This window comes from Choloepus didactylus, chromosome 13, assembly GCF_015220235.1.
Source record: "Choloepus didactylus isolate mChoDid1 chromosome 13, mChoDid1.pri, whole genome shotgun sequence".
Classification (NCBI taxonomy): domain Eukaryota; kingdom Metazoa; phylum Chordata; class Mammalia; order Pilosa; family Megalonychidae; genus Choloepus; species Choloepus didactylus.
Window position 1 is genome coordinate 79,620,363 of NC_051319.1, and position 24,466 is coordinate 79,644,828.

The 24,466-nt window shown below is 36.9% G+C and overlaps 1 protein-coding gene across 4 annotated transcripts in view; it reads left to right on the forward strand.

The window, feature by feature from the left end:
* Nucleotides 1–24,466, forward strand: part of SMAD5 (SMAD family member 5) — a 170,024-nt gene that overhangs the window by 118,550 nt on the left and 27,008 nt on the right. For all 4 annotated transcript variants that reach the window (XM_037801091.1, XM_037801089.1, XM_037801090.1 and 1 more), the window contains 3 exons: nucleotides 4,206–4,760; nucleotides 12,421–12,672; nucleotides 15,229–15,348. In XM_037801091.1, the coding sequence (XP_037657019.1) occupies nucleotides 4,358–4,760; nucleotides 12,421–12,672; nucleotides 15,229–15,348 (775 nt within the window). In that variant the 5' untranslated portion in view covers nucleotides 4,206–4,357. The remainder of the gene's footprint in view (nucleotides 1–4,205; nucleotides 4,761–12,420; nucleotides 12,673–15,228; nucleotides 15,349–24,466) is intronic.

The following is a 24,466-nucleotide window of genomic DNA, read 5'->3' on the forward strand; positions in this document are numbered from 1 at the left end:
GAGTACACTTTCTCTAACTAACCAGCAGGTGGCGTCCACGAGCCACCTGTTCTCCACAAGCCAGATCTCCCCTGCTTAGCCTTTTTGGTGAGTGGGGGAGTGAGTCTTGTGGGGCCCAATTGGTGTCCCAAGCTTGCGTGTGTAGTTGGTGTTGCCTGCCCTGTATGTGGGGCGTGTTTCTGGGCAGTCGGGGAGGGGGGGGTGGCCCTAACAATCAAATCTCCCTGATGATCCTAGAGTTTTAAAGCTACTGCAATAGTCTAATCCTTCAGTTCAGTCCTGCCACAGTTTGTCTCTGCCACTGACCCACAAGTCTTTGGTATTGGCGTATGGCTCCTGAGACTTGCAAGTGGGCCCCTCTTCCAGGCTGTGCACCCCGGGTCCTCTGTTGAGGGGATGACTGTGCTATGTCACAGGTGAGTGCCGTCCCCCCAGGGCAGTTCTGGGCTGCTGGGCTGTGTTGGGAGGCTCCCAGTCTGCTCAAATGATGGCTGAATGGGGCTCTGTTAATTCACACTGCTCCCCCTTCCCAGCTCTGGGACATTCAGCTGAGGTTGCAGGGAAGGCTAATGTCCACGCCCAGTTTTGTGGTGTGTGCCTGTTATTTGAAGCACTTCCGTCACACTGGGTTGTCTGGGGCAGCTCTGGGCTATGGGGCTGGCGATGGGCAGGAGTGTTTCCTGTCCACCAGGATGGTGGCTGTGAGCGGACACCCCCCTTTTCTTGGGAAGTTGTGTTGTTTAGTGAATTTTCTCAGCCACTGGATTATTGCCTTTTGTCTCAGAGGTCTCTTAGTTCTGCTCTTGACTTGACGTGCCCAAATTTCAATTCTTTGAAGCTTTCTGTATTGAGCTTCTTAGAGTAATTGTTTTAGAAAAAGCAAAAAGGATTTAAAAAAAAAAAAAAAAAAAAAAAAAAAAAAAACGGCCCTCCTCAGAGATCTAATGGGTTATTGAAATGCTAATAGACAAAGCAACCAGGGCCATTAAGGAAAGGTGCCCTGGGCAGAGAGATCAGCCTTGCTTCGGGATTTGCATATGCGCCTCAAGGCCTGATCTCCGCCCTTCCCCTTTCTGTGTTCACCAGAACTCCAAAAATCCTCTGCTTTTACTTTGGAGCTTCTTGTGTTGTTTTCCTTCTATGCCCGTCTCCTCTCTGCTGGGCTGGCTGCTCTCAGAGTCTCTGGTGTCTGGCCTCAGTCTATCTATGGTTGGAGTTTGAATCAGTAGAATGAGTTTCCGATGAGAGCAGCCACTGCAATTCTCCCCTCTCCTTCCTGGAGCTGACAGCCCCTCCTCCCCCGGGACTGAGCCTGGCAGGGAGGGGCGCGGGTCCCCTGGCCGCAAAAACTTACAGATTTCGCTGATCTCAGCAGTTCCACGTTTTCATGAGTGTTGTATGAAGTATGCCCAAAGACAGATTGCTCTGTGGTGTCCAGTCCACGCAGTTCCTGGCTTTTTACCTACTTTCCTGGAGGAGTAACTAAAACATACAGCTCACCAGTCTGCCATCTTGCCCCGCCTCCTCTCTGATGTACTTTTAAGATTACTTTTTAACTGGAATTCTGTGTCATCATAGAAAAGAATGTGAAAACTCTGTTTTCACATGGAAATATGTTGAAGATACATTGTTTATACATTTTTTCTGCACCTTTCTTTTTAGTACACCACTATTTACGTAAAATAGCAAAAAAAATGTAATGTGTATTTTTTATATTTGCTTTTATTGTAAAATTTCCCAGGAAGGAGATAAAAAGACAAATGTAAAAGTGATTATCTGTGAGGAGAACTGATGATTGGGAGAAAAATGGGAGGGAAACTGGTTACACACTTTTTATATGTCAAGAAAATATTTTAAAAGTGTAGAAAAGTATATACATCTTAGGTATCTAGACAGCCCAGTTTTCACAAACTGACCTCTCCCATGTAATCAGCATCCAGAGCAAAAAGCAGGACTTTACCAGGACCACAAATTCCCCTCAGACTTCCTTCCAGTTACTACCACCACCCCTCCCTTCCAAAGGGTAGCCACCATCCTGACTTCTACCAGCATAGATTAGTTTCACCTGCTTTTTGTACCAGCTCTCTTAACTTCATTCCATACAGCATGATTTGTTTTTAGATTAGCTACTATTCCTATTTTAGCATTATGTATGTAATGCATTAATATATTGCCTTTGTTAAAAGGTTCAAACAATATGGAATTATATAGAACAGATTGCACAGGACCCCTTTCAACTGCCCTCCTATTCCATGTCTCACCCCAGAGGTAACTGCGATCAATAATTCAGTATGTAGCTTTCTAGTTCTTGTTCTTTATTTACATATGCAAATAACTTTTTCTTTTTTTTCATTTAGTATATAATATGGTTAGTACTTAATAATAGTAATAGATTAGTAGTTAACATTTGTTAAGTGCTTTTTATGTACTGTGCACGTCTAAATTGTTAACAGATAATACGCTTTCATATTCTAAAAAATAATTCATTTCTAGAGAATAAGTGAAATATTTCTCTAATAATGGAACCAGTGTTGCTTGCCTGGCAAAAATCATCCAACATAGGATTGGGAAAGACAAAGTACAAGTCATATCCATATACAAGGAGTATACCTTCATTTCCCTGCACAACCTCTTCCCCTCCTCCCGAAAGGTTCCACCATAGCAGTCTGGATAGCCACTGCCATTAGGTTAGCCCCTAGAACAGTGTTTGGCACTTAGGCTCTCAGTAAAAATATTTGGAGTGAATGAATCAGTTGACTTTTGAGATGAAATCTATTTGGTGTAACTAATTTTTCAGCCTTTTTATGGTTGTTCACAATCCATGCCATTTAACAACTGTAGATAGTAATTTAATTTTAAGTCAGTTTTATTTCACTTAATGTTTACTTGGGTTTTAATTTAGCAAATGTGTTTTTTTCTGGGAAGATGCACCCCAATCCAGAATGGCCTTGATACTAGAATTTGCTAGAATTTATCAAAGGCAGATCTGCAGCATTATTTGGTGATTTTAGGCACAAGAAAGGAAGCATCTTTTATTACTGACATCCTTTTTCCCAACATTACTCCTGCCATCTTACTAGCCACCCTTTATGGTTGGCTGTGTAGTGACCCACAGGGAATTTTACTCACTCTTATCAGTAGTGCCACTGCATACCACTTTGTCTTGTCGTCATCACTCAGAGCTTCCTAATAGTGCAGAGTGGTAGTCTGCCACCTGCCAGGAGTAGGTTCTTTTTGGCAGTTTTGGTATTGTTTGTTTTCCTTCTAGTAAATGAAGATTGTATTCCAAATAATTGTAATATATGGAGGAAGTGAATTCATTTATTATAAAACAAAGTTTAAGGGATTGTATGTGTAAGATGCAAACAGTAACCTCAGTCTTCTTTACATTTAATATAAAATAACTTCTCATCTTAAAATATCACAAGATACTTAAGGATTATAGGAATCTAAAATTATAAGCTATCCCTTTTTGGTTAAACTATGAATATATTCTCTAAATCTATTCAGCATTCTTTGTTTTTAATGGATACTTTCCATTTTTCTGGCAGTATTATGATTTATTTGAGGGTTTGGTACATTTTATCTTATAAAAACCTTTAATACAATTTGCATCTAATGATGTGGCTTGAATAGTATCACATATTTTGCCCAGACTCTATGAAACACTTTTAAAGTGAATAATGACCTTAGAGAAGAGTCGGATTCCTCTTAAGCCTTCTGTTTAGATGAGGACATATCATGTTCAAAACAGACATAGTATATAAAATAGATTTTCATGTAAGGAAAAGTATTTCAGAATCAAATCTTAGAATACTATTTGGGGCTTAGTGATCTGACCAAAAGGAATAAAGCCTTGAGGCTTTTTTTTGGGGGGGGGGGGGGTAGTGGTAATACATAGAAAATAGAATATCCTATTTATGGTTTTGGTTCTCATTTGTCATTGCCAGTGAATTATTTGTTCATGTTTTGAAGAAGAATTGAGTGGTCATAGAACTTTGATTTTGAAATTTGCGATATAGAAAATTTCTCTTTCTAGACTTATATTTTTTGTTTTACCTTGTAATGCCTCTCTACTCTTAAAATATCATATCATATATTCTCATATCTTAAAATATGATACCTTTCCATTATATTGATTTAAATGTATGCAAATTGCATTTATTCAAATTGGAATTCTCCTCCCCTCTCCCCTTCTCTTTCAGAACTTGAACTAATGAAAGAAGTATATGGCACTTACGAAGATAAATGTCACTCCTCCTTTTTAAACTAGAACTTCTGCTTAGGAGCTGTATATGACTTTTCATCTGTGATCTCGACTTTGGGTTACAAGAAAGTTTCTGAAGATTTATATCAAATGACGTCAATGGCCAGCTTGTTTTCTTTTACTAGTCCAGCAGTAAAGCGATTGTTGGGCTGGAAACAAGGTGATGAGGAGGAGAAATGGGCAGAAAAGGCAGTAGATGCTTTGGTGAAAAAGCTAAAAAAGAAAAAGGGTGCCATGGAAGAACTGGAGAAAGCCTTGAGCAGTCCAGGACAGCCGAGCAAGTGTGTCACTATTCCCAGGTCTTTGGATGGACGCCTGCAAGTTTCTCACAGAAAAGGCCTACCCCACGTTATATATTGCCGTGTTTGGCGCTGGCCTGACTTGCAGAGTCATCATGAGCTAAAGCCATTGGATATTTGTGAATTTCCTTTTGGATCTAAACAAAAAGAAGTTTGTATCAACCCATACCACTATAAGAGAGTGGAGAGTCCAGGTAGGTTTTACTCCCCCAAGAATGAAAATAAACAAAAACAAACAAACAACTTCTCTCCTGATTTGCGTTTAACCAGATTTAGTAATTGAAAGCTTATATTAGCTTTGTGTTTCCTTTTTAAAGATTTTAGTCTTGGAAGGAATACTGGATTTTGAATTCAGCTTTTTATATGGAGGTGGTGTAACTCCCTAGTGGCTTATTCTAATTCATTGTTCATTGTAAGCACCCATACACACACCCTGCCTTTCTGGTGAATGACCTATTTCTGTTTTATCTGAGCTCCACATGTGCACCTGATCTCATTTTTTTTGTCTGTTCAGGAACTTTGTTCCTAGAATTGTAACCTCTTCAGCATTATCATATATTCCCTCAACCAGACATTTCTGATAGCCTGTAAGCATGGCAAGATACTGCCTATCTTAAAAATATAATTAAAAAAAAATTCTCTTGACCTCACATTCTCCATATCTCCTTCCCCACCCCGCAATCTCCTGCACTGTTTGGCCCCTTTATAGGATTCTTCATATTTGTTTTCTCCCCATCTTTAGTTCCCATTTTTTCTTGACACCACTCCTGTTAGTGTTTCTTCTCTACCATTTGACTAGTAATTGTCTTCTTGCAAATCTAGGGGTCATTTCTCAGTCCTCTTATTTCCCCTCTCAACAACATCTGATGCAGTTGTTGATCTTCCCTCATCTTTCTTCCTTTCCCCCACCTGAAACTTTTCCTTTATTTGAATTCTAAAACACTAGTTCTCCTACCTTGCTGACTGCTCTTGATCATCCTCCTGTTTGCACAGGTCTCAGTTCTTGGACTTTTTCTTCATCTATATTCATGTCTTAAAACCAACTATAAGCTGATACTTACATTTTGAACTCCAGAGTCAGTTTCTCCCTTGAGCTGTAGATTTGTGTATCCAGTTACCAACTTGATAACTCCACTTGAATGTCTAAATGGCATACCGAATTTAATATGTCTAAATAAAACTCTTGATTTTTTCCCACCAAATCAGTTTCTTCTCCATTTTTCCTTATTGAAAATAAATGGCACCTACATTCATGTAATTGCAAATGCCCTAAATCTAAAAGTCATCTTTGATTCCTCTCTGTTAAGTCCTGTATTTGAGCTATGAGTAAATGCTGTACCTTCAAAAATGTATCTTGAAACTATTTCCTCTGACCATCTCTGCAACCACTATTCTAGTATAGCCCATCATCAACTCTCACCTTACTTCTCTTTTCTTACTTCTCTTTTCTCCTAATCCCCATTCTATTTTCTACCCCATGCTGTTTTCTATACAGTAGCCAGAGTGACCTTCAAATTTAAATATAAAATCTCTGGCTTTCTCTATTCCTTGAACTTGCCATACTCTTGTATCCAGATTTTTCTTCTTACTGTTTCCTTCATCTAGAGTACTCTTCCCTACAGGATCTTTTTCATGACTCACTTTCCCACTCTAGTCAGTCCTTGCTCAAATACTTGCATCACCACTTGGCACTATGTTATATACTTATTTTGTTTAGCATCTATATATTTATTTTCTTTATTCTCTGACATTAGTAGGGCCTTTCTCTGTCTCATTTACCACTGCATACCCAGTGCCTAGGAGATTATTATTATCTGGCGCTTGGTAAGTGGTGCTGAGTCATTACTTTTTTTTGTAATGAATGGATTACATAAGTTGAAACACTAGCCATTGCTATTTAACATATTACCACTTAACACAACTTAAGACAACACACATTTATTTTTGCACAATTTCTGTGGGTTAGGGGTCCAGGCATGACTTAGCTGGGTCCTCTGCAAGGCTATAATCAAGGTATTGGTCAGGGGTGGGTCTCATCTGAGGCTCAACTGGGGGAAGAATCTACTTCCAAGCTCTTGTGATTATTGGCAGAATTCACCTCCTTGCTAGCTGTTGGACTTTACTGCTGATTGTCTGTCGAAGACTACCTCCAGTTCCTTGCCACATGGTCCTCTTCATAGGTAGCTGACATTCCATGGCAGCTAGCTTCTACAAAGTCAGTAAGAGACAATGTCTTCTTGCAGGATGGTTACTATAATCTGATGGGAGGTAGTCACATACATCCCATCATCTTTACCATATTCTTTTTGTTAGAAGCAAGTCATAAGTAATACTCCTACTTAGTGGGAGGGGATTATGCAAGAAGAGGCATACCAGGAAGTAGGAATCATGATTCTATCTTAGAGCCCATCCACCATGCTGGGATTCAGTGTGGTAAAAATTCTCTAAAATAACATTTAATGTGGAGCCTAGCAAAAAGAATAGCAGTGTTAGTGACTGGGCTGTCAGGGAAAGTTCAATTTAAGAGCGTTAGAGCTATCAGTATGTGTCTGAGGTGATTCTGAATTTCTCATTGAGTCCAAGAAGAGCTGTAGCCTGAAAGAATTGGTGAAGAAAGAAAGATACAAGGATTAATAAATAAGTGTAGTCTGTAAAATTCCCAAGCTTTGTATTTGCTAGGAATTGCTAGGAAAAAAGCCCAAGAATATAATATTTTCCCTCGTGACCCGAGTTTAAGGTGATAATCAGCCAGGAGAAATGTCTTATTTTTTATAATCCCTTTTTCTCAGCTCTCATTCATTTTACGGAAAAGACTGGGGCATAGCTCTGATACTTTTAAATGGCTCTGGAAATTAGATCCAAAATTTGCTGAAGGGCGGCATCTTTTAACTATTTCCTGCATCTAGTTGGTTATCAAAACCTTGTTAGTCTTATTTTGAGACTTCTGACATTTCTCTCTGTGGTGCCTCCACTACCACCATCAAACATCCCTTATGATTAGCATTAAGATGGATAACAGAATTTTTGCATGTTGTTTATCTAGTATTTAAAACTGTCAGATTAATCTTCTGAAAGCTTGCTTTTATTGCATTTTTTAATTTTTTTAACTTTATCAAAAAATTTAAAAACAAATAATAAAAAAAAAATTTCAAACAAAACCAAAACAAAGTAATAAGAAAAAACTGTATTTAAAACTGTCAGATTAATCTTCTGAAAGCTTGCTTTTATTACATTAATGTTTACAAACTTAGTTGTTTCCCATTCAAACAAAAAATGTCAAGTGCCCTGTAGTGCACCAGGCTCTGGGGATATAGTCTTCTTAAGTACTCCTGGTTTGAAGGTGGAGAGACAAGAAGGTAAATGGATGATTCTAAATGAGGTATGATTTCTGTTAATAGAGGCATGCCCAGAAAGTGTGCCTTGGTAACAGAGAGGGCAGGTAGTCCATCATTTGCCAGATCAGAATCTCTATGATCTGGCTCCATCTTCTAATCTGTTGAGTTCATGCATTCTCAACAGGGCCTTAATTGTCTCCAAGGGAGCAAAAATTGTCTTGGGGTGTGTGTGTGTGTGTGTGTTGGGGTGGGGTGGGGGACAGATGGATGGGATGGGACAGGGACAGGCAAAAAATGATCTTGTTCTTTTTATTTTCAAAATACAGATATATACATAGTACATAAACACGTAACACAGAAACACTGCCTTTTTTTTTTTTTTCCTATTTTCTCTCCCAGATTTCCCGAATTTCATGTTTTTCTAGTTCAGCTACTGAAGGAGACTATAAAGACCTTATGTTTGTTCCTGAGTCCAGATATCATGGGATCAGGAAGCTGTAACATAGGATAGATCGCTTTATAGTTCTAGTTTTAATAAAGAAGAAATAGTAGTAGCAGTAGTAACAGTAATAGCAACTAACAATTATTGAGCACTTTCGGACTAGGCATTTTTCTAACCCCATGAAGTTACTTTCATTTTACAGTTAAGGAAACCAAGACTCAGAAGGACAGTAACTTATGCAAGATCACACAGCTGGTATATAGTGGAGCCAGAAAGTATTACAAAAAGATAAAAAAAGATGGAAAATATTGGGGATGTAATAAAGAAGATAAAATCAGAGGGCCAATTCAGGTGGTCTGTCTAATGTTTGATAGATAATACTGTCTAGTGGTTCTGGAGCCTGGCTTTCTGGATTTGACTCATGGTTTTACCACGTGTTACCATGTGACCTTGGGCAAGTTACTTAACCTTTCTGTGACTTAGTTTCCTCATCTGTAAAATGCAAGAATAGTGCCTACCTGAAATGTTTTTTATGAGGATTAGATGAACCAGTGCATGAAAACTGCCTAGATTAAAACAACTAACTGGTCAGATAAGGTTTCAAATTAAACGTGAATTCTAATAGAATAATAAATTCTGGAAATAGTGCATAGGGAAAGATGGCAGAGAGGAAATTATAGCAGAAATACTATAGAACAAATTTTCAGAACTGAAGATTGAAAGAGCCTAATGACCGAGTAACCAGAACAAGGAATAGAAAAAGACTCACTACATGAAATGTTAGTGTAGGAATAAAAAGAAGTTTATGAAAGCCTCCAGAGAGAAAAGATAGGGCACATACAATACAAAGGAGTAAAAATCAGAATATTGGATTTTTTTTTTTTTTATTCAGTTTTGTTGAAATATATTCAGATACCATACAATCATCCATGGTATACAATCAACTGTTCACAGTACGGTCATACAGTTATGCATTCATCACCACAGTCTATTTCTGAACATTTTCCTTACATCAGAAAGAATCAGAATAAGAATAAAAAATAAAAGTAAAAAAAGAACACCCAAATCATCCCCCCATCCCACCCTATTTGTCATTTAGTTTTTGTCCCCACTTTCCTACCCATCCATCCACACAATAAACAAAGGGAGTGTGATCCACAAGGCCTTCACAATCACACTGTCACCCCTTGTAATCTACATTATTATACAATCCTCTTCAGGAGTCCAGACTACTGGGTTGGAGTTTGGTAGTTTCAGCTATTTACTTCTAGCTATTCCAATACATTAAAACCTAAGAGGTGTTATCTGTATAGTGCATAAGAATGTCTACCAGAGTGACCTCTCGACTCCACTTGAAATCTCTCAGCCACTGAAAGTATTTCATCTCATTTTGCATCCCCCTTTTGGTCAAGAAGATATTCTCAATCCCACGATGCCAGGGCTAGATTCATCCCTGGGAGTCATATCCTACATTGCCAGGAAGATTTATACCCCTGGGAGTTGGGTCCCACGTAGTGGGGGAGGGCAATGAGTTCACCTGCTGAGGTCGCTCAGTTAGAGAGAGAGAGGACCACATCTGAGCAACAAAGAGGTACTCAGGGGGAGACTCTTAGGCACAATTATATGCAAGTTTAGCCTCTCCTTTGCAGTAATGAGCCCCACAAGGGCAAGTCCCATGATCGAGGGCTCGGCACATCAAACGGCCAGTCCCAGTGTTTGTGACAACATCAGCACCAGTCCAGGTAAGGAAGTCTGACACTTGTGCACCTTCCCGCAGCTCCTGGGGGTGGGGGGATGCTGTAAATATATTTTTTATTCTCTGCCCAGATTACTTTAGGATGTGTCACTGTTTCACTCTAACCTATACCAGCCTACCGTATCTCACTTCCTATTCAAAGCTAGAATATTGGATTTCTTAATCCAGTTCTGAATTCTAGAAGAAAATGAAGATTGCCCTCAAAATTCAGAGGGAAAAAAGTATCTATCCTAGAATTCTGTCTGTAGACAAACAAAGGACAAGACTTTTTCACATGTGCTAGAACTCAAAAAAAAAGTTATCTGCCTTTCACCATTTCTTTGGAAGCTCATAGAGGATGAGGCCTAAGAAATGGGTCCCAACAGATGAGAAAAGATGGGAAGTCCAGGGACTTCAGATACATAAGAGATTTAAGTAGCCAATCTAGATTGGAGCAAAAGGATGAAGGATCCAAGGGAAAAAAATGGAATCAGTAGGTTGTTTGATTTGGGGTGTCTGGAAAATAGTATTCATAGACATTTGACAGATCTGTTGTCATCTAGAAATATCAGTGATATGTACTTAAAATTAAGTAAATGAAGGAGCATGGCAACAATTTTCATAAAAGCACTGTTCAAGAAAATATAATTGTAGTAAACTATTTGACTCAGCAGTGAATTTTATATATAATGTGTGTGTATATATATGTAAATATGCATATGTAATATAAATGCTATTGATTTAATCAAATTTTTTTATGTAACTTTATGGCAGGGAAGGAAAATGAGGGGATAAGTAGAATGATATAAGAAAGCTGCCTCATTTGCCATAACAGCAAGTTTACAAATATTTTATTTGTAAGAATTGATTGACAAATCAATAATAGCAGTATAAATGTATCATTTATTACTGCACAAAGGAAATGTCAGAAGAAATAACTAAGAAGAATTTAAATTTTCTGTCTCTGGAAGGAATATGGGGAGAGATCTGGGAACTGCTGTTTTTGTTACAGTCTCTGGTACCATCTGTCTTTTTATAAACTAGGTATAATTTTGGGTGAAAATGAAATACTTTTTGAAAATGATGTACATACATGAATTTCAACTAGGAGAGAAGTTAGTGATTTTTAGCTCTGCCTCAAAAAAAAAAAAAAAGTAAAGAACTACTGATATGAATTCTTTAGTAGTTATTTCACTAAGTCTTTTTCACATTGCTGGATAGCTAAACAGAGATATTCTTACTGTCTAATGTCTAACTCTCTAATGACATCTGCCTGTCGCTTGGTAAGGGGAACAACAGTTGGTAAGGAAAATAAAATAAAACCATTGCAGCCAGATGTTAACCACGTATTTACAACACTAATTCAACACGGCTTCGGGAAGGGGAAGTATGACTTAGTTAACTTAAAAGCAGCTTGATTTTGTTGTTACTGAATGATATCAGAGTCAAAGTGGGATTTTTGGAAGTTAAATGACATTGACAAATATAGAACAGTTTTAAAAGAAATTAATTGGTACTGTAAGAATTTCAAAAATCAGACTTGTTTCACTTTCTGTAGGAAAAGGTAATCGGGTATTTGAATGCGATTAATCACTTGGGTCTTTAGAGAAAGTGAATGTTTGAATAGGGTTAAAGTTTTACCTTTTTAAAAATAATCTCTTAAATGTTCAGGCTTTATTGTATATATTTGAAAATCGTATTTTCATTGTGATCATATTTAGAAAATAAATGTGAGATCTCAAACTAAGAAAGATAAAATTGTTGAAAATTGCAAATGTGGAAGCTTGTAGGACATAACTGACTTCAACTTCACTCTTAAATCTTAAGCCCTAAGTGATTGTATCCTTTCTCATCTCATCTTCTCTGTCTAGAGTGCCCCATCTCCTTCCTCTACCTCTCCCCACCCTTAGCAGACCCATGTGAAATCCGTTCAGGTCATTAAGGTCCTATCAGATGTTACCTTTCACATGATATGTAGTTTGAGTCCCTGCTACCTGGGAGCACTCACCTCTCTTGAACTCTCGTTGCATTAACTTATGGTTATTTTTATAATATGCCTTATCTCTCATAAAACAGGAACAATGTCTATCCTGGATTTTCTGTTTTCCACAGTAGCTTAAACTGACTAAATACTCAGAGAATTTTTTTATTTAGTTATTATGTAAACAGAGATTCAAGATTCTGCAAAGCAGCCCTTCCTTAAAGTACATTGTTCTATTTAAAATAGGCTTACAATCTTACCTGAATGCTTTCTAACCTCCCCCTCTCACTACCATGTTAGTAAGTACTGGGTATTTGCCTTAGTCATTCCTGACAGATGACTTTTGATTTTTGTCTTTCAGTTTTACCTCCAGTTTTAGTGCCTCGTCATAATGAATTTAATCCACAACACAGCCTTCTGGTTCAGTTTAGGAACCTGAGCCACAATGAACCGCACATGCCACAAAATGCCACGTTTCCAGATTCTTTCCACCAGCCCAACAACACTCCTTTTCCCTTATCGCCAAATAGCCCTTATCCCCCTTCCCCTGCTAGCAGTACATATCCCAACTCCCCAGCAAGTTCTGGACCAGGAAGTCCTTTTCAGCTCCCAGGTAAGAATTTATTTTATTGGTACAGAAAAAATTTTCCATGAGAATCAGCGATTGTTCTTATTTTGGCCTTCTGGGTGAACTGTCATATGCCAAGAGCTAGCTGTTTTTGATTCTGTTTTCTTTAGATAATTGTTCATTTCCCAGAAAAGTTTGGATTTTATTTTGCCAAGTATCATTTTACTAGTATATATGTTTTAAAAATGGGAATAGCCATATTTGACCTAAGTATTTTTATATAATTTATAGTACAATACTGATACTGTGTTGAAAGCTATTACATTAAATTTAGTCTTCAGAATAATCATGAGTTATAGATGTTTGCCTGACTCTAAAGCCTGAGCTCTTTCAACTTTATTACATTGCTTTTCAAGTTATTTTAAGCATTGGGAGTTTAAATGAACCCCAGTTATGTTTTGTTAGTTACCTGATAAACTGAAGATCAAGATAAGATAATAATAAGTAGATTTTATAAAGTTCTTAAATTTTGTTAATGGCATGTTACACATGAACACATCATTATGTCACATTGTCAAGAAATACATTTTTTATCATTTTTTATTGTGAAATGTATACACAGAAAAGTGGTAACTTTCAAAGTATGATTTAACAAGTAGTTATAGAACAAATTTCAAAGAATTTTATGGGTTACAGTTTTACAATTTCAGTTGTTTCCTTATTGCAAAATACAGCATATATACGGAAAAGTGATAACTTTTAACGTGCGAAAGTAGTTACAGAGCAAATTTCAAATTATGTTATTGGTTGTAGTTCCACTATTTCAGTTATTTCCTTCTAGCTGTTCTAATACCATGGAGACTAAAAAAAAAAAAAAAAAAAAATCCATAAAAAGATTCGGTATTCATAGTACTTTGTTAAATTCTATTCAAGGAATATTTTAAATGCCTGTTATATATCAGGTAGAGTTATATATAAATATATTCTTTATGGTTTTTCTACTCCAGCAAAATGTCAACTGAAACAGTTCTTTTTTTTTTAAAGGAGAATTATGTACCAACTGTTTAACTTGCTATTAACAATTTGCTCAAAAACTATTTCAATAGTTTGTCCTAAATTTAGAGCTAATTGTAGCCATCTTAGAATATATTCTGTACAAACCTTTGGGTAAAGACAAATTACATTCAGTATATTATAGTTACTGAGAAAAAGAAGGGTAGTTGTAGCTTTTGCAAAGATTTTCAACAACAGGTATTGGAACTCAAAAGATTTTCTGGTTAACATTCAGTTTCCTAAGAAAATTACTTAGCCATGTAATATGATACAGCAGCCATTTTGGGGGGTTGTGAAAGAATTAGACAGTCGCTGATAGTGATGATGGCAAATATGAAGGGGCAGTTTTACTTTCTCATTTTAAATAACCATATACAGTTTGTAATGATCTTGATAATTTAAAAGTGTTTCTGTAGACATATACCCAAACTGTAACCTAAGAATTTAGGATTTCAGAAATGATTATGGTTACCGAATCATTATATGGCTATTTCTTTTTACTTTCTCTTGTATTAGAATAGCCAGAGGGAAATTACTGAAATTGCTGAACTGTAATCCAGCTGCTTTGCTCTCTGATAATGATTGTATAACTATATAGCCTTTATCTTGTGATTGTAAAATCTTGTGACTGACCCTTGCTTGTACCCTTTTATCCTGTTTTTCAACTTTAGATTCTTATGATCACTAAAGACAGCCCCTAATGTTTATTAATGAAAGGCCTTGAGTCAACCCAGAACTAACTCACCCTGATTCCAAAGCTGTCTTGATAGATGGAGCTGGATCTAACCAAAATTCACCCACCCGACATGCATGGTAGCTTAAACTTTAACCTATAAGCGACCTTTACCTCATTATAATACTAAAAATCACACCCATCGTCATATTAAGGCCAACGTTTTATTACATATGTTCTGCAATCAATCTGCACATGCTCAATAATGAGATCATGTCTAACCTCTTCATCTCGAGCCATTGTGCTCACTATCATAAAACCTACCCTCTTTTGATACTATAAAACCATCAGAGTTACTAGAGTTTGGGGAGACACATTTTTAGGCCACTAGGCCATCTGATCTCTTGCTTCGCACCTAGCAATAAACTCTCTTTGAAACCCTGGAATCTCAGGAACTGGTCATTTGAGTGCATCGGCCAGAGGATCTACCACGTAGGACAATCTATCCTTCAAATTGATTTGCAGTGGCTACAGTTTCTCCCAGCATATGATTCGAAACAAATACAGGCAGAATTCTTGACCTTGAATTCTACTTCACACTGATCCTATGATCCTGGGTTGCCAGGGTTCTGAACTAAATAAATGTTGGCTTATAGTTACTAAAGTTTTCAGTAGATATTAGATATGCTGTCTTTCTTCCTTTTCTCTTACCCTAAGACAGTGTCATAGAGGTTTGCATGTGATATTCAGCAGTGAATCCTGCTGACAAGCTTATGAATTTTTTTTTTAGTGTTTAGAAAGTGATACTTTTCAACAGAATGAAGATTTTAACTGTTCTTTTGTGGCTTTAACTTTTCTAATGTTCTTTCTCTAAGCTGATACTCCTCCTCCTGCCTATATGCCACCTGATGATCAGATGGGTCAAGATAATTCCCAGCCTATGGATACAAGCAGTAATATGATTCCTCAGATTATGCCCAGTATATCCAGCAGAGGTAAGAGAAGTGCTTGCCATATTTATTTTGTTGTTGCTACTTGTTTTTTAAAATTATTTCTTGTCTATTTTAGTGGCTTTATTGAGTTACAATATACATATACAATTCACCTATTTTAAGTGTATTTTGAGTAAATGTATAAATTTTTTCACCATTTCCAAAATCTAGTTTTAGAATATTTCCTTAAGTATTTGTTGTGCCTATTTGCCGTCTGTCCCTCCTTCCATCCCTAGCTCTACACATCCTGTTTTTCTGTATTTATAGATTTGCCTTATTTGAACATTTCATATAAATAGAAGCATATAATATATAGTCTTTTTGGTTGTCTTCTTTCAGTTAGCATAATGTGTTCAGGGTTCATCTATGTTGCAACAGGTATCAGTGGTTGTTGCCTTTTATTGCTAAACAGTATTCCACTGCACTGATGTGCCATATTTTGTCTACTGTTCACTAGTTGATGGATATTTGAACTGTTTTCATTTTTTTACTATTATGAAGAATGCTTTTGTGAATGCGTGCAAGTCTCAGTGTGGACATATGTTTTTATATCTCTTGGGTAGATACCTCGGAGTGGAATTGTTGAGTCATATGGTAAATTTATATTTAACTATTTAAGAAAAACTGCCAAACTGTACCATACTCCTAAATGCCAGTGCCATTTTACATCTCACCAGCAATGTATGAGAGTTCTAGTTTCTCCTTATCCTCCTAACACTTGGGATCATTATGTCTTTTTGATTATAGCCATTCAACTGGGTGTGAAGTGCTATCTCGTTGTGGTTTTAGTTTGCATTTCCCTAATATCTAGTAGCGTTGAACATCTTTTTGATGCTTTTTAGCCCACTTTTATATTTTCTTTGGTGAAATGCCAACTAAGTCTTTAGCCTATTTTTTTTCAGTTGTACATTCATCACCCCAGTCTATTTTTGAACATTTTCCATACACCAGAAAGAATCAGAATCAGAATAAAAATTAAAAAAAATATATAAAAAAAAAAACACCCAAATCACCCCCCCATCCCACCCTATTTGTCATTTAGTTTTTGTCCCCATTTTTCTACTCATCCATCCATACACTGGATAAAGGGAGTGCGATCCACAAGGTTTTCACAATCACACTGTCACCCCTTGTAAGCTACATTGTTATACAATCGTCTTCAAGAGTCAAGGCTACTGGGTTAGAGTTTGGTAATTCAGGAGTCCAGATTGCTGGGTTGGTGTTTGGTAGTTTCAGGTATTTACTTCTAGCTATTCCAATACATTAAAACCTAAGAGGTGTTATTTATATAGTGCATAAGAATGTCCACCAGAGTGACCTCTCGACTCCATTTGAAATCTCTCAGCCACTTTTTTTTTTTAATTTTTTAATTGGGTTGTCTGTCTACTTATTACTGAGTTGTAAGAGATCTTCATAAAAGTTCTTTTTCAGATGTATGGTTTGCAAATATTTTCTCTCAGTCTTTGTCTTGTCCTTTCATTTTCTTAAAGGTATCTCTTGAGGTGTAAATGTTTTTAATTTTGATGGAGTCCAGTTTATCATTTCTTTCTTTTCTGAATCTTGCTTTTGATGTTGCATCTAATAATAAGATGCAAGATGTCAATTCCAAGGTTGTGAAACTTTTCACCTGTGTTTTCTTCTAGAAATTCTGTAGTTTTAGCTCTTAGATTTAAGTCTGTGATTTATTTGAGTTAATTTTTATATATGGTATGTGGTAAGGGTGTAAATTCATCTTTTAACATGTGGATATTCATGTTGTTTCCATATCATTGTCAGAAATTAACTGATGATAAATGTAAGGGTTTATTTCAGAATTTTTTATTCTATTTCATTGATTTACATGTCTGTCTTTACACCATTACCTCATAGTCTTTATTAGAAAACATTATAGTAAGTTTTAAAATCAGAAGATGTTAGTCCTCCAACTTTGTTCTTTTTCAAAACTGTTAGGCTATTCTGGCCTCTGCATTTCAACATAATTTCAGTATCAGTTTGTCAATTTCTGCAAAACAAAAAAACAAAATCCTGCTTGGATTTTTTTAAATGCAATTTTGTTGAGATGTATTCGTACACCATGCAAACTCTCCAAAGTATGCAACCACTGGCTCACAGTATCATCACATAGTTGTGCATACAACCCCATGATGACTTTTAGAGTATTTTCCTTACTCCAGAAAGGAAATAAAAAAGAAAGCCAAATCCTCCCATACCCTCTTCTCCCCCTATTATTGACCCCTAGTATTAGTGTGGACATTTGTTACTGTTGATGAAATAATATTAAAATTTTACTGTTAACTATAGTCCATAGTTTGCAATAGGTACATTTTTTCCCATATACCCCTCTATTATTAACTCACTGCAGTAATGTTGTACATTTGTTTTAGTTCATGAAATAACTTCTTTTTTATTTGTACAGTTGATCACAGACATTGTCCACTACAAGATTCACTGTTATACATTCCCATGCTTTAACCTCCAGCTTCCTTCTGGTGACATACATGACTGTAAACATCCCCTTTCCACCACATTCACACACAATTCAGTACTGTTAATTATTCTCACAATAATGTGTCACTTCTATCCATTTCCAAATGTTTATGTTCAACCTAGTTAAACATTCAGGACATATTAAGCAACCTCTCCCCATTCTTTAGCGTCATTCTGTGTGCTGGTAACCTGTATTCTTTATTTTATGTCTGAGTTTACATATTATAATTAGTTCATATTAGTGAGAGCATACAATATTTGTCCTTACTAAGTAAGTGACTTCATTTAACATAATGTCTTCAAGTTTCATCCATGTTGTTGCATGCTTCAGGACCTCATTCCTTCTTACTGATGAATAATTTTTCATTGTGTGTATATACCATATTTTGTTTATCCAGTCATCTGTTGATGGATACTTGGGTTGTTTCCATCTTTTGGCAGTTGTGAATAATGCTGCTATGCACATCTGTTTGCAAATGTCTGTTTGCATCCCTGCCTTCGGATCCTCTGGGTATATCCCAAGTAGCGGGACTGCCAGGTCACAAGGCAACTCTATACTTAACTTCCTGAGGAACTGCCAAATCATCCTCCTTAGTGGCTATAACATTTTACATTCCCATCAGCAGTGAATAAGTGTTCCAGTTTCTCCACATCCTCTCCAAAAACACTTGAAGCTTCCTGTTTGTTTAGTAGCAGTCATTTTAGTAGGTATGAGATGATTATCTCATTGTGGTTTTGATTTGCATTTCCCTAATAGCTAGTGAAGCTGAGCATCTTTTCATTTGCTTTTTAGCTATCTATTTCCTCTTTGGAAAAACGTCTATTCATGTCTTTTCCCATCTTTTAATTGGGTTGTTTGTCTTTTTTATTTTTGAGTTGTAGGGTTTCTTTATATATTCTGGATATCAAATCCTTATCATATGTGGTTTCCAAATATTTTCTCCCATTAAATTGACTGCCTTTTCAACCTTTTGGCAAAGTCCTTTGAAGCACTGAAAGTATTCAATTTTGAGGAATTATCTATTTTTTCTTTTGTTGCTTGTGCTTTAGGTGTAAAGTCTAAGACACTACCACCTATCACTAGCTCTTAAAGGTGTTTTCTTCTAGGAGTTTTATGGTACTGATTCTTATATTTAGGTCTTTGATCCATTTTGAGTTAATTCTTCTATAGGGTGTGAGATAAGGGTCCTCTTTCATTCTTTTGGTTATGGATATCCCATTCTCCCAACACCATTAATTGAACAGACTGTTCTTCCCAGTTGAGTGACTTGGGAGCCTTGTCAAAAATTAGTTGGCGGGGTGACATCATCAACATGGTGACATAAACAGCTACTGAAAACTCCTCTCCAGAGATTCAATGAAGAAAAGGATAATTCAAAATTCTTTCAAACTCTGGAGGAGGACATAGACTGGAAAAGGATCCTACAGATCCTGAATTGAAGAAAGAGAAGAAATATCAGGTAGGGATCTTCTGTCCCAGACCAGCTGGTCCTCTCCCCTCTCCCTCACTTGGGTTCATTGTAGGAAAGGCACAGAATCAGCAAACAGGAACCCTTTCACCAGGGACAGTGATTTAAAAATCTCTCACAGCAGAGAGACATACCCCCACTGTTAGAAGATCCAGAGGACAGGGGAGGACAATTCAAGGCCCAGGTCAGTGAGGGACAGAGAGACTGAGAAAACATGGACAGAGACTGTTTCCAGCCCTGGGTCTGAAAACCCTTCCCCTACCCTTGAGGGAAGTAGCAGCTATTGGCTGTTTCCTTGCATTGGGGATGGCTGGAGTGTTGGGTCAGCTGAGGGAGTACTTGGCCAGAGGTGTAGCCCCACATTGAGCCAGATTTTGGCCAGCAAAGTGAGGGCATAGGAATCCTGCAGTTTCAGCTCACTTAAGTAGATGTAGCCTGTGCTTAGAGGTAAGTCACCAAAGAGCACCATCTGCTGGACAGTTTGGAAAGTGCAAGGGAGCCCTGCACAGAAAACCAGCTCGGTTTTGGCTGAGAAATATGGACAACCCAACTGTCAAAGCAGGGCTCTAAAACAAACCCGGGTCTTGCTGACTGGTGTAAAGCAGAGCACCTTTTGAAGCCAGCAGATCTATATTACCACACACAGTGAATTTGCTGGGATACCCAGGGCCTAACTCCCATCCCTGTGGCAGGCCATGGTGGCTGCCTGATTTTGGGGAAAGACTGGGGGCAGAGCCAATCTGACAACTGGCCAGGAAGAGAAACAAAAAGCTGTAGAGATCAAAGAAAACCAACAAGAAAACCTAAGGCAAAAGAGAGAAAACAACCTCTGGAATAAACTAATCATGAAATCAGATGCCTAGACAGCAAAAAATCATGAAAACAAAACAAAACAAAAAAGCCACACCAGGAGACTTAAAGATATGGCCTAGTCAAAGGAACAAACTAATATGTCACTCAACTGAGATTCAAGAGTTGAAATGACTAAATTAAAAGTGTTCAGACAAATCTTCCAAATCAAATCAGTGAGTTGAAAAAAAAATGTGACAGAAGAGATGAAGGATAAAAAGAAGACACTGGGTGACCACATGGAAGAATTTGTAAGCTTGAAAAAACAAATGGCAAAACTTATGGGAATGAAAGGCACAAAAGAAGAGATGAAAAACATAATGGAGACATACAGCAGCAGACTTGGAGAGGCAGAAGAAAGGATTACTGAACTGGAGGACAGGACATCTGAAATCCTACATGGGAAAGAAGAGATGGGGAAAAGAATGGAAAATTATAAGTAGGGGCTCAGGGAACTGAAGGACATTAAGCACATGAATATATGTATTACAGATGTCCCAGAAGAAGACGAGAAGGAAAAGGGAGCAGAAGAATAATTGAGAAAATAATCATTGAAAATTTGTCAAGTCTTATGAAAGACATAAAATTACAGGTCCAAGAGCAGCAGCATACTCCAAACAGAATAGATCCAAATAGACCTACTCCAAGACACTTACTCATCAGATTATGAAATGTCAAAGACAAAGAATTCTGAAGGCAATCCATCGCATACAAGGGAAGTTCAATAAGACTAAGTGTGGATTTCTCAGTAGAAACCATGAAGTCGAGAAGGCGATGGTATGATATATTCAAGATAATGAAAGGGGAAAGCTGCCAACCAAGAACCCTATATCCAGCAAAACTGTCCTTCAAAACTGAGGGAGAGTTTAAAGTATTTACAGATAAACAGACACTGAGAGAGTTTGTGAACAGGAGACCTCCTCTATAAGAAATACTAAAGGGAGTGCTATAGGCAGATAGGAAAAGACAGGAAAGAAAGGTTTGGAGAAGAGTGTAGAAATGAAGATACCAGGAGATAGAGGATAAAGATCGGGCATTTAATGCTGAAGGAGTACGAAATGTTCGACGGGATTGATTGCATAGATCCAGAAATGGATAGCACAATATTCGGTGATGGTAGCACAATATTGTAAGTACTCTAAACAAAGATGACTGTCAGTATGGATGAAAGAAGAAGGTTAGAGGCATGTAGGACACCAGAAGGAAAGATAGAAGATAAAGACTGGGTTGATATAATTAGTGAAACTTAGAGTGGTCAATGATTGTGATTAAATGTACAAATATAAGAATGTTTTTACATGAGGGAGAACAAATGAAGGTCAACTTTGCAAGGTGTTAAAAATGGGGTGGTATCGGGGAAAAATACGATCAATGGCAACTAGAGGCTATAGATAACAGTAACGTTGTAATATGCTTCCATTTATTTTAACAAAGGCAATATACCAAAGCTAAATGTCTGTAAGAGGGGGATATAAGGGAGAGGTATGGGATTCTTGGCATTGGTGGTGTTGTCTGACTTTTAATTGTATTTTATTTTAATTTTGTTTTTCTTTTGTTGCTTTTTTAGTTGTTTTTTTTCTTCCTTTTTCTTTCTTCTTCTTCTTCTTCTTTTTTTTTTTTTTTTTTGCTTCTTCCTCTTTCTTTGTGGAAGAAATGGAAATGTCCTCATATATATAGTGGTGGTGAATGCCTAACTAGGACTAAGCTAAATCATACTAACGAGTAAAGGATGATATTGATGGTGTTTTAAAATTTCAACTTCTGTATGAGACCAAAGGAAGAGATGTTTGTTAGGTGTAAAATCTATTTTTTGTAGCACACTATATAATCTAACTTGTATGGTCAGTTTAAAAAAAACAACATAATTATGTGGAATATTGAATAAGGAGTGAAATAAGGTTGGTTTGTCAGGTTAGTGTGAATTGCTGATACATCCCAGAGTAATTTGGGCAGAGAATAAAGAGGTATTTGCAAAGCACGTTTGAGGGACTGGGAAAAAATGTGGAAATATTACATTTCCCCACCTGGGGAATTAATGATATTCTCACAAGCATTGGGGGCTACCAGTTTAGAAGGCTGAGCCCTCAATCTTGTGACTTGCCCTTATGACGTTTCTTACTGCAAAGGAGAGGCTAAATGTACTTTAAATTGTGCCTAAAAGTCACCCCCAGAGAACCTCTTTTGTTGTTAAAATGAGGCCTGTCTCTCTAAGCCAACTCTGCAGGTATACTCACTGCCCTCCCCTTAAATGGGACATGACTCTCAGGGGTGTGTATCTCCCTGGGAATGTGGGACATGACTTGCGGGGATGAGTTTGGCCCTGGCATCTTGGGATTGAGAGAGCTTTCTTGGACCAGAAGGGGGAAGAGAAATGAAACAAAATAAAGTTTCAGTGGCTGAGAGATCTCAAATAGAGATGAGAGCTTTGTGGCTCCCATTCCTTTTATCCAGTGTATGGACAAATGAGTAGAAAAAGGTGGGGAAAAAGTAAATGAATAAAAGGGAGGCATGGAGGGTATGTTATGTTTTGGGTGTTCTTTTTTACTTTAACTTTTATTCTTATTCTTTTTTTGTGTGATAATGAAAATATTCAAAAATTTTGATGAATGCACAACTGTATAATGGTTCTGTGAACAACTGATTGTACACTGTGGATGATTGTATGGTTTGTGAATGTATCTCATAAAATTGAATTATTTAAAAAAAAATCAATTGGCCATAGATCTGAGAGTCTGTTTCTGAATTCTCAGTTCAGTTCCATTGATTGACATGTCTGTATGCCAGTACCATGCTATTTTGGCCATTGTCACTTTATAATATGCTTTAAAGTCAGGAAGTGTGATACCTCCCACTTCATTCTTTTTCAACATTTTTTTTTTTTTTTTGTCTATTCTAGGCCTTTACCCTTTTACCTTTTATCAATTAAAATTGATAACTAGCTTTTCCATTTCTGCAAAGTCGTCTTTTGGAATTTTGATAGGTATTGCATTGGATCTGTAGATCAGTTTCGGTAGAATTGACATTTTAATGACATTTAGCCTTCTAATCCATGAACATGGAATGTCTTTCCATATATTTGTGTCCTCTTTGACTTCTTTTAGCAATGTTATGTAGTTTTCTATGTACAAGTCCTTTACATCCTTGGTTAAACTTATTCTTAGATATTTAATTCTTTTAGTTTATATTGTAAGTGGAATTTTTTTCTTGATTACCTCCTCAGATAGCTCATTACTAGTGTATAGAAACACCATTGATTTTTGCATGTTGATCTTGTATACTGTCACTTTGCTGAACTCATTTATCAGCTCAAGTAGCTTTGCTGTAGTGTTTTCAGAATTTTGTAACTATAGGATCATGTTATCTGCAAACAGTGACAGTTTTACTTCTTTCTTTCCAATTTGTATGCCTTTCATTTCTTTTTCTTGCCTAATTGCTGTAGCTAAAACTTCTACCCTGCTTGGATTTTGATAGAGATCTCACTAAATCTCTAATTTCATTTTTGGATTGTTCTTTGCTACTATATAGAAATACAGTTGATTTTTCTACATTTATCTTGTAACCTCAGACACTGCTGAACTCTTATTAGTTCTAGTATAATAATTTTTGTGTGTATGTGTATGTTTGGATTCTTGAGGATTTTCTACATCTAGCATAATGTAGTTTGAATAAAAAGTTTTATTCCTTCTTTCCAATTTGGATGCCTTTAACTTCTCTCTCTCTCTCTCCTTATTGTTAAAGGGCAGCTAGAGAAAACCTGAAGCTATCATCATACTTAATGATTAGATTGAATTGCTTTCTTCCTAAGACTGGGAACAAATCAAGGATGTCTGTTTTTACCACTTCTATTCAAATTGGACTGGTGGTTCTAATCAGTAACCTACTAGTTCCTTTATACTCCTAGTTAGTTGAGAATTTTTATGCATAGATGTTGGCGTTTGTCAAATGCTTTTTTTGCATTTATTGAGTGATTATGATTTTTGTTCTTTTTTACCCCTTGTAATATGGTGTATTACATGAATTGATTTTCTGTTATTAAACCAGTCTTGCATTCCTGGGATAAATCCCACTTAGTGACTTCAGTAAATTCTGTTACCAACTACAGTGCACTTCTGCCTCTTAACTTCCTGGAGTTAGATTAGATGATATAGGTTTAGGGCACAGCTCCAAGACTGCCCTCACTTCAGACACCACCTGCAAGTTCAGGGGTTCCTGGACCACCTGCACTTTTGACAAACTGGTTACAAATTTGGGGGTTCCCACCACCCTTTCAGGTTTGATGATTCTCTGGAATGACTCAGAATTAAGAAAGGCACTAT